Genomic DNA, 11290 nt, shown 5'->3' with positions numbered 1-11290 from the left:
CCATCTACCAGCTCTTTACAATGGGCTTATTTCACTGTATATATTACCAGTGACAGACATGAATCATGGCAAAAGAGGCCTAGCTGTAGGGCATCACCAAGCCAAGTTGACAATGAGGGTGAAGTGTTTGAGTAAATCTTGCGCGAGGCCCATTGGCCCCCGTGGCAGGGCCTCTCTGAGTGGGGTTTGAGAAGCCCCGAGGATGACAGGTGCTTCTCGTAATGCCTAACTGATGAGAGCCAATCAGTGCGCCCCATTCTGCTGGTGTGTGTCTCCTCTCCTGTTGTTGTCATCTGGCCCGCTAAAGTAAAGATGAGCTTGACTGGCAGATGCATCCGGGTTCACAGTTTATTGGTTTCAACAAGAGAGCCAGATATGCCAATTTAGACAGGGTTGTGACAAAAAAGTTCCCATCTAAATGGAATAATTTTACCACTGGGAATTCTCAGCTGGGAGAGGAGAGAGTTTAAGTGTGTGTGTGTGTGTGTGTGTGTGTGTGTGTGTGTGTGTGTGTGTGTGTATGTGTGTGTGTGTTTTATCTTTTAACAAGGCCTGAATGACAAACACATAGGACAGTTAGGGGGCTGACAGAAACACTAGCTTGTGATGCTTCACAGGGGATCCATGAAATAAACAATAGGCAGAGGAAGCAGTGAAATTTAATTATAACAATTGTGTGTTCCAGAGTAGAGCGTTTAGAGAGGAGAAGGGGTAGCAGCAGTGTGGTATGGCAGGATGAAACCAATGCATCATTAAATATACTTGAGTCTAAAGCCGGGGCAACGCTCTCCTGCCTCTCCAACTGTCCCGCTTCTTTGTTTCCCCCTCTACTCTCTCCTTTTATTTTTTTCAGCTTGTTCTCTTTTTCCGTCTGTCTTGCACACAAACACAGATGTGTTAACATAATGCAATTGTTCCTTTTTACTGAAGGCGACTTTTAATAGGAATCATAATCTATATAATTTCTACAGATAGACACTCAAGCAACGTGCTCAGCATTTGTTTCTGTATTTCATATTTGAGAGCTGTAACCCGTATGAGTGCCTTCTAGTCCTCATAAAACCAAACATCAATACACCGGCAGCAGGAAACCTTGAACTCTGAATCATTTTCTTATGGGGTTAATAATGAGGGGACACCGAGTCAACGACTGACATATAAAAGAATTTATTTCTCATGTGCACAAAAAGAATTGGAACAGAACTGAAACAGAACAATGATTGAGGCCACAAGGCTTTCTGTATAGATTTTCATCAGAAATCCTTTTTATGTCCATGACACTTCTCCTGTATCATCTTTACAACAGCAGAAGACCCTTTCCTTTAGAGGTGCTCCGCATCCTAAAGCAAAGACTCCGCCTGAATGACGGTGGCTTGCACTCTGCGCCAGTGTTTCATTTTCAGATATGTCGAGCTACATGTACACAGAAATAGGTAAAAAAACCCAAGTGCAATTTGTAGAGGATAGCTTCTCCTGAAGAGCAGGGCCGCTGTTTCTCTGTTATCTGGTGCCCTCTGCAACGACAGTTCACCCTGGTGCCAGATGATGTATTTGCTTGTGTGGAATTAAAGTAAACTTCATGTTGGATGCCTTTTGCTAAAGCGTTGTATTGACGGAGGGAGTGATGGGAGCAAGGAGAGATGGGCGACTGGTAATAAGTGTGGATGTGTTTCTACACATGGAGCCACAGATGACTGTAATTTGGATTAATATAATGATCACAACATCTACTAACAGCAAACAGGACAATATCTTTGATTGTTGCCAAGGACCTCAGTTTGATCACATCCTCATTTAAGAGAATTTGTGAAATGAGAGAGAAACCATTTCACACTGGAGGTCTTTTGTTCTTGTTCATTTATATGCTGTTCTCCATGGGGATTACTTATTCTGAGCCCAACAACAACAGATGATACAGAAAGCCATTAAACTCATTGCATAGTGACATAAAACATTATCATGAAAACAAAATCAAATGACAAAGACGACCTATGTGATGTTAGCATCTGGAACCTGCTGCGACAGTATGTGTAGCCACAGGTCATACAGTAGTTATGCCTTTCCTCAGAGCACAACATTACATTAAGACACAAATGTAATGTATTTTTTCAGTTTGAATATCTACAAAGGGAGCCAGTACATTAGTATGATATGCTGCGTGTGTGTGTGATATTATTTACAGAGAAGAATTGTCTTCACATTATTCACAAACCATTCTACAAAGCAGCATTTTGTTGCAACTGACGGAGTATTGAGTAACTGAATTTCACCTTTTTCATTACAGTCATATGCATCATGTTGTTCGACCGTTAAAAAGTCACGGCATACATGTTCAGTGTTGACTACTCATTTAAAAGATAATACTGCTTTATTTATGCATACATATACTGTAAATAAAATATTAAATATCAAACTAAGTCTTTGGCAAATGTAGTTAATAGTACATTCACAAAATATTTCCCAAAAAGCAAACTGAATCAGTTTTTCCTTTCAGTCCCTATGGAGAGTAGAACGTAAATCAAGGAGGGTTGTGAATATGTGTTTGTCAAGGCAATTCATTTGGTTGAACAGGCATGAATTTGCGTTGAAAGAACAGGCTTGTAAGGCAATTGTTGAAGCTAATTTACAGTTAGTTTGCTCAACTGCAAACAGCTTTCTAAACAGTGTAGGCATCTAGTGGTACGACTAAGAAGCTGAATGGAGTATAACCCAGGAGAATTGAATTTGTTCATGTAGCCATAGGGATGAGGCTTCGAAGTCCTCAGAAACATTGAAAGCATTGCTTTTACTCAGAAAAGGATGTTCACACATGTCTGTCTGCTTTGTGCTTTTACAACTAAACTATCCAACATAAAAAGTTTGAACTTATGTTTTCAAATGGTAGGTTAATTTAACTTAATGATTTGGTACTGTCACTTAGACAGTACCAAATCAAATAAATAAGCAGAGGATATAGTGCAAAAAAAGAGCAAAGGACGATCATGCATCGACATGGACATGACTGGAAAATGAGAGAAAGGTGAGAACTACTCTTTGATAGCCTTTTTCTTACATTAAAAAACAGAAACAGAACAAATAAATTAAAGTATTTCAAATTCTGGCGAGACCATTTTTGTGGTCACCATGTTTTTAATACTTTGCAAAATGATTTACATTTTTACATCTGATTGTTTGCCACAGGGAGTGTGATGTTGCCATTGGTCTATATAGGGTCAGTAAACGTTGTAGGACATGCTGTGTTAGGCTGATGATGTCAGTGGGACAGGAGAGATGGGAGCAGAAGACGTAGTCAAAGCACCAGAGTAAAGCCCTCGAAACACTGCTTTAAGACGCTGCATCGTCAAGCTATGGGACCATTGCCATTTCCCCATGACTTCTCTCTTAAGAGCAGAAAAATACTGCGGTTCATCACAAAAAAGGAAAGTGAGGATCCATGAATAAAATAACAACAACAACAACAGCAACAGAGAAACAAAAATAAAAACCCACAACATTTTTTTCCACATGGTATTCTTCACACTGTTTTTCTTCAATTTATATTTTATAATATATATATTTATATAATCTCTTAAAGTCATTCTGGAAGTGTTCGGGCCTTTGAGAGAGTGAGGGCATGATGGGTGGGCTCTGAACGCCCCGCAGGCGATTTTGACCCAAAGTGTGTGACGCTGAAGCTGGGCGAGATGCAGCGGCATTGACCTCGCCGATCCTTCCTCCACATCGTGTAACGTCACAGGGTTTCCTTTAGGATTCCACCACGCTTCCCTTTGACCTCAGTGTTTCTCAGACATGGACAATATGGAGGCCATATCCCTGGCCCTGCAGTTTGAGATGGTCTCCATAGTAACTAGTGGCGGTCGTAGGCCGTGGCAGCAGTGGGTGGTGCGGAGCCACGGGACGCGGCACTATAATAATAAGGGGAACCTGAAAGTTAACAGAAGAACGAGCCGTTGGAAACCACGAGGCCAAACATCATGTAGGACATGAGAATATATAGAGCCTGGAGATTTATTTATATTATAAAAATGTTAAAGTATGTTGGAAAGTTTCTTACTTAGTAATGCTGGATTGCTGAACCGCCATCCATCGTTGTATGAGGTGTATTGTGGATGAGAGTAAGGGTTTCCAGAAAAGTCCCCTCCTAGAAAACAGATCAATAAATACAAACATTAGCAAAGATCTTACAAATTAAATGACAGACAGCTTTCTTAAAATATTACACTTTTATAGAAGCCCTAACACCGAGTCACATTCCAGGTCTATGACAATGTTGTCACTCGATAATGCTGCGTTTTTATCCTAGCTACTTGCATAGTTTGTCTCCTCGGTCCCTTCAGGTGAATTGATTGTTTTATTAATCCTTTGTTAGTCTTATTTTTTCCTTAAGTGAGGACTGCAGTGCTTTTAAGCGATGAGGCTTCGCTTCAAAAATCCCTAATAGGTTCTTTGAGACTCTCATTCGCTCTTTGTCCTCCCTGTGCGGGTCGTGGTGGAAAGGACGGGAGGCTGAGGGGATTTCGGAGAGTGATGCTTAGGGTCCACAGGTTTCCTTCTTTTACGACACTATAAAAGCTTTATTTGAAGCTGCTGAAGAATGGCCTTTGCTTTAACAGTGTTTGGGGCCAGTCAATAAATCTTAGTCACTCCCCGCCAGATAAAAAAAAAAAATGCCACCTCTGGATTAAAAACACAGCTGTGCTAGTATGATCCATAAGCACTCTACAATAGTATTCATTTAGATTTCAGCTTTTACCTCCATGTATTCCTTAAAATGTCTGTCGTTCACAGTGAGCTCACTTGTAAATACTGCACGCCTGCTTTGATTATTGGTTACTGTGATAGGTACATGTCTCCGAGCGATAAAAGGAATTGTGTTTTCAGTTGTTTGGAGGAGAGATCTACACATGCTGCCAGCTATAGCATCCCCAGTGCTGGTCGTGTAACTTGAGCTCATCCCTGAGAGAGATAGTGATTTAAATATTTACAGGCCCTCCACGCCTCTGTGTTTTGACCCTTAACTGTTTGCTGTGAACCTGAACTGCAGGTTAAGTAGAGGGGAAAGAGATACGCTCTGCAGCCCTGGGTGTCCGGGGAGGCAAGGAGAGGAGCAAAAGCAGTGTTTATCGACGGGGCTGGTGCGAGTGCGCTGTGTGGACACGGCGGAGGTAATGAGCGCTGGGAGCTGGAGTGTAACTGAGAGGAACTGTCCTATCACACGGCCACTGATTGTGGTGATCGCCTATCGAGTTCATCTAATGTCCTCGTCCGCAGACGCTAACCACACGCTAACCGCAGTCTAACAAAGCTATAACAAGCTCTCTTCAATCCTTTGGGTCAAGAGCAAGGCCTTGAGGTTTCTTCAGTAATTCAAAGAGTGATTTGTTGTTGTATGTGTTACATGCACACTTTTAGAGACATCACAGAGAAGTATTACTACTTGTTTAGCTTAAAGTGACCTCACCAAGATCAACTGAAGGGGACTGCCTACTGAAAATAAAAGCTGTAAGATTAAAATGAATGGCATCATAAAAAGGGAGTAGTGGTACCTACCAGGAACCATTCCAGCGAGTGTGGAGGTGGGGTAGCTGCCTTGCCCAGTGGGGGGGACGTGAGGCGGGTAGCCAGGTAGGGTGGTACTGGCCATGTCTCGACCTGCAGGCACAAAGGAGGGAAATTATTTACATGATGCTTGAATGCAGAAAAGTTCAGTATGAATGTTTATTTTCTATTTATACTTTTGCATTTACATCAGGTTTTATAAGAAAATTGAATTCAATGTTTCAACCACGATACTTGATATCACCAAAGTAAGGTAATAGCATACAGTGAAGAAAATAACAAGCAAAGACAAGCCACTTGCTGTCACATTGTATAACAGCATTTCATTTTTCATAGTATGCAAGTTAAATCGTTCAAAAGTAATAAACAGGAAAACAAATACGTAAACTGTTGCTCTGCTTATCTGGGGTTTCAAGGGGCTGGACATTGCATCGGGTGAAAGATGCTCCCCAAACAGGTCCCCAGTCCATATCACAGTGCAATTATTGCATATATATGTGCTATTTTGAGGAAAGTTACTGAATTGTTTATTATGGACATATACCAACTTTCTGAGCTGCTTTTGAAAGTGACAAAAGCATTGAACCACATTTGGTTGTTCAATTAACAGTGACCGGGTAAGACAGGTTAAAGGTGCACACAGGACAGGGACCTGCGGGTCCAAAGCAGCATCAGCCTTAAGTCTCACCCTCTGCAAGCTCTCCCCCCCCCCCCCCCCCTCCGACCCCTCAGACCTTGGGCCTGTCACGAGGCTGAAGGGACCTGGAGGCCCATTGTTAACCCGAGAGGGGGATAGAACATGTGCTGTTAATGAGGGGCAAACAGTCAGTTTCACTCCTGTATACAAAACAGTGAGGCCTCAAAGCATGATGGGATTGATGGCTTTGCAACGTGAGAGGTGGATGCTTCAATTTACATCTACTAAATTATCACAAATGAACAACTAAAATAGAGAGCTTGATTTGATTTGTATCTGGCTGCAGGGCCTTATGGGTAAAGTTGTACCTGCTATAAAAGGCTGGCGGGCATATTGGCTGTAGCGGGGGCCGTGGGTATGGGCAGGGTAGCTGGGAGTAGAGGAGGGGGTGAAGGGGGCAAATGATGCCTCATGGGGCTCTCGCTTTACGCACATGGAAGGTGGATATGATGGGTGAGAGTCTGCCAGGTGGAAAACAAGAAAAAGAAAAAAAATAGAAATGATGTCGACATGCAAATCCACACATACTCTACATACTTTCACTTCAGCAACTCAGATGGATGTAGGGATGGATGTATAGCTGTTTAAATGTCCAACAACTAAAATAAAAAATATTTGCAAACACAAATCAACTAAGCAGCATACGTTTTTTCTAGATTTGTCTTGCATAGCCGAACACTACAACAGTGCAATGAATCAAACCGAGACGAGACTCCATATCTCTACAGATTCCTGATATGAATGAAAAATAAAAGATTAAGAGCAGTAAAAGAGCAATTGCTACTTTACCCTCCTGGGACCCAGCCCATTGAAAATGTAGTGGACATTTTGTTAACATGCATCTCCTTTTACTCTTTTGAGCTACTCTATCAATCCCTGATGTACTAACTATACATCCTGGTCTTTCCAGTGATATGTCATTGGTTACAATTACATGCTGGGAAGTTCCTCTTTCTTCTCATCCAAAATGGCTGGCATACCAAACCATTTTTTGTTGATGTGAGGAACTATATAATTAGTTCTGAAAGCAATTAAATAATTACATTTTTGAAATAACAGCTCTTTTATAAATGTCCATTCTAGTGGACGTCAGGACCATCTTCATGGACTTTATGACTCAATATTGTTGCAGGAGACGGAACTGAAGCAGACATTTTCTGCACCAGATAGTTAAGGGAGATTCAGATGTTGAGCTCTCAGATGATGAGAGAGATGAGGATTTCACACCTGGGATAGAAGAGGGTCAAGAAGAAGGGGGGGAAAGATAAAGGAGGCTCCATGAGCGCACAGATACAGACATAGAGACAGATAGGGACGAGCTGAAAGACATGGCCCTCTGTGGGCCAAGAGTAGCACGTATGTCTTATTGTTGTTTTTATTTTAAGTGGAGCCATGAAAAATGAGAATTGCCTCAGGAATGCCAAGTTTGTTTCTATGAGCAGGTCAAATGGAGACCACATCCATCAAACTAGTCAAGATGACCCTACAGCCCGTGCCGACTGGAGTCAATGAGGTACTTTTCCCACTACATTGATTACAAAGTCTTTGAAGATCTGGAAAGATTCACCAAAAACCAAACTAGTTTTTTAGTGACCAAATAAACAGCAATGTTCAGATCAATTACTTATTTACGTTTTAAATAAAGGTGAATGTATTATTGTATTAATATCACTCTATAACCATAATACGTTACATAGTCCATCTGTTAATTTTGGCTGTCTTTTCAAACTAAAATGGTCTTGACGTCCTCTACAGTAGACATACTGTAACATTTAAATTAAATTAAAAAAAAGTCTAAATTGCAAGATGTTTTTTTAACCCTAAATAGGTAGGAAATAAAAAATAAAGAAGATTGGAGAACATTTTCTTTCCTCGGTTCCCATTAACTTTTACTCTTTCACCAACTCAAGATGCAACATTTCATATGAATTATGAATAGATAAGCAGTCGATTTGATCAATTACAAAGTATATAATAATAATCTCATATGCACGCAGCAGTAATTCATTCAGCTAAGTGGAAACATACACCAGTGAAATTATGCAACAACACATCGCGCCTGATCAATCAAGCTCAAATGCCTAAAAAATGTCCCAAAGGTTCTGGGGAAAACAAACAACATAATATCACGGCTGCTTTCTCACAACAAAATCACTCCCACAAATAACCAAACATGGGCTCGCAGACAGTTCAGAACTCTGCACTTTGATCTAATTTGGCTGATGAGTCTTGGCATCTTTCATTTCACCGGCTCTGCCTCTTGAACCTATGCAATCAATGTGAGCTCTGTCTCCGGCCTCGCCACGTCTGCCGTGAGCCCGTTCTGTTGGCTGCAGGGAGAGATGGCTCTTTCCCGACACCATGATAGCCTCATTAGCTGCTTCCCCCATCATTTTACAACAGGACTGTGTGTTGCGATTCCTCATTAAGATAAGGGCTGTTGTATGGAAGGGGGGAAACAACCCTGTCAGTACTATGCACCTAATGCCAGGGAACGTAAGCGACTGCTTTCCCATAGAAGTCTAAAGGAAGTTCTCCAAATCTCTTTGTCTTTGTGACAGCTGTAAATGGGGATTTAGACAGAGGTATTGCAATTACACAGAATACTTTCATCTTATTGAGACAAATAGCATTGTTATGGAGGACATTTTTGAACTTACGATCAAATCATTAAAAGCATGGTTGCCACAAAACTCTGGCATGAACAGAAATATTCTAATGAGAGGGCTTTGTATTTAATTGGATGGACCTAAAGTGTGTCACATGCACTGTAAAAGTATGTCATGAATTTATTTGAAACAAGGTCCGCATTTAAGAATGACTGCAAATGGCTGGCCCTCAGTTCTGCTGTTCAGTTCATTATATCTAAAATGTACTCAGTTTTTAAAGTTAAAACGGCTCAAAAGTTACCCTGAGTTTGATCGGGGGGATAACAGTAAATTATTTTAGGGTTTGCCTAAAGCATTATATTTAACGAACAGCTTGATCAGCGTCATTATGATTTTGACAACAATCACAGCGAGCCTGAACCATAACAAAAAACATATGGTAGAAAAAGACATGCGCAACAAGTGTCGGCCTGAAAAACATAATCCAATGACAGTTTGTCACAGTTTTAAACATTGGATTGGGTTTGTGTTAAGTGAATCTTGCTCACACAATACAAACAAGTAGTTGTCTAAGGAGCAGTTACATTAATGTAAGTATGAAACTGCTTGGCCTACCAAACCTTTGGGACATTATTATGAACTTTAGTGAAAGACTTACGCTGCCAAACATGAAGCCTAGCACAGATATGTTTACATTGGATCAGAGACTTCCTGCATGCTGTAGGCTTCTGTTTTCTCAGCGCCTGAGCAACCGTTGTCAAACAGACAGAGGTTACGACGCAACAACAACCGATACACACGCTGCGTTCAAGACCACTGAACTCTGAAACTAATCAGACATGGTGTTGCTTATTGTCCTGGAGACGAGGCAGAGCCCAGGCAAAGGGAGCCTGTCAAATCACAGGCCCTGATGATGGAGATGGAAGATAAACTCAGGGTCCTTGGGGACTTTTCTCCCCAGCAAACACATCTCTGAGAGAGTGGAGACGCTATAGAGTTCTCCAACATCTGTCTCTGCTCTACCACTGATACACTGATACCACGTCTGCAGACCCCATCAACCATAGAAATGGACTGTTAAGAACCTACAATGGTCCTTGGAGTGATGCGTCCAGATATAGCTACAACAGCCTTCTCTCAAGTGAGCATTTCCTTTTTAAACACACACCAAGGAACTTCGGTGCGCAAACCATTTACTGAAGAACTCTTGTTTTCAAAAGGCTGACATTCAATCTGCAGAGAACTTTTTCCAATCCTACAGTATCTTCAAGATCACTATACTACACTATCACTAAAACTTGTGTCTTGTGTAGTAGCACGTACGGTCTGTAGAGGAGTCTAGACAAAATTAAACGTTACATTTTCACATATTTTACCACTTGCACCAGAAATGAACAAATGAAAAGTAAATAAGTAAATAATATTAACACGGCCAAATAGCTTACATTCCCCATACACAGGACAGGTCATTCATTATCAAAAGTGTGCTCACAGGTTAGTGTTCTGGGGGGCTGATATAAACATTAATTTGAGCCCGGGTCAGCAGGCGTTTACGATGCTGAGACACGCTGTTTGCCACCATGCCTCACACCAGGCAGCGCAGGTTAGGTGGCTGCTTGTTGTTTGCCACCCAGCAGCAAAAGGCTGTTACTGCCAAGTTATAAAAGGAGCTCAGTGTGGTGTACATTTCAGCTGGAAATAATGTGTAATTAAGCATGAGGTTGTTCTCACCTCATCTGTACAGTTTGTTCTTGTCTCTCATAGGGAGAGAGAGGGATGTAAAAACATTGAATCTTCACATCTGATAGAGACTGGACAGAGGGGTTCCCATTTACACTCAGCCCCCCACAGGCTCTGGTGAGAGTGATCATGTTGTAACAATTCTATACCATCATTTGTTCTAAATATAAACTTGTGTAGGAAGAGAAGTCAATGGATTTGCAGGACAATTTATGATGCCGTCTATTTTCAGGTATCAATGGAAAACTGGGCAGACACATACATGCTGGACCAGAACCAGAGACCAGAGGTTAAACATGACATGCTGTTCTCTACCTGAACGCACTGAGCAGTGTGTTTTTCCAGTGAACACTGACACATACGCTTCTTCACAGCTTGTACACACCAGAAAGTTCACGGTTTTTCTTTTTCACCCAGTATGCCAAATTTGACAAATGCTTTATTTGTTGTACTTCTCTTAGTAGACGATGAGAAAAATAATTTCACTACAAATAGCTTTGACACTTTTTCAAATCTAAAGATTGTCATGGAACATCATTTGTCAATGATTGGTGATTCACACTGAATCCCAGCGGTGCGTTTCAGTGCCCTAATTTGGCTGCCGCCCTCCTTCCTAGGTAACTGTCTCTTTCACACATACAGAGGACACAAAAGATGGCCGACATTGCTTTCCCTGGCGCTCTTG

The 11290-nt window shown here is 41.4% G+C and overlaps 1 protein-coding gene across 2 annotated transcripts in view; it reads right to left on the bottom strand.

Moving 5' to 3' along the window:
- Window positions 1–1151: 1151 nt before the first annotated feature.
- Window positions 1152–11290, bottom strand: part of pax2a (paired box 2a) — a 29230-nt gene continuing 19091 nt past the window's right edge. The window contains exons 9-11 of one of the 2 annotated variants that reach the window (XM_034101394.1): window positions 5551–5652; window positions 4055–4141; window positions 1152–3924 (exon numbers count right to left, since the gene is read on the bottom strand). In XM_034101394.1, coding sequence (XP_033957285.1) covers window positions 3848–3924; window positions 4055–4141; window positions 5551–5652 — 266 coding nt within the window. In that variant the 3' untranslated portion in view covers window positions 1152–3847. The remainder of the gene's footprint in view (window positions 3925–4054; window positions 4142–5550; window positions 5653–11290) is intronic. The other variant, XM_034101392.1, reaches the window with a different exon arrangement.

This window comes from Pseudochaenichthys georgianus, chromosome 15, assembly GCF_902827115.2.
Source record: "Pseudochaenichthys georgianus chromosome 15, fPseGeo1.2, whole genome shotgun sequence".
NCBI lineage: Eukaryota > Metazoa > Chordata > Actinopteri > Perciformes > Channichthyidae > Pseudochaenichthys > Pseudochaenichthys georgianus.
Note: the sequence above shows the minus strand (reverse complement) of the source record. Positions and strands in the feature narration are given on the sequence as shown.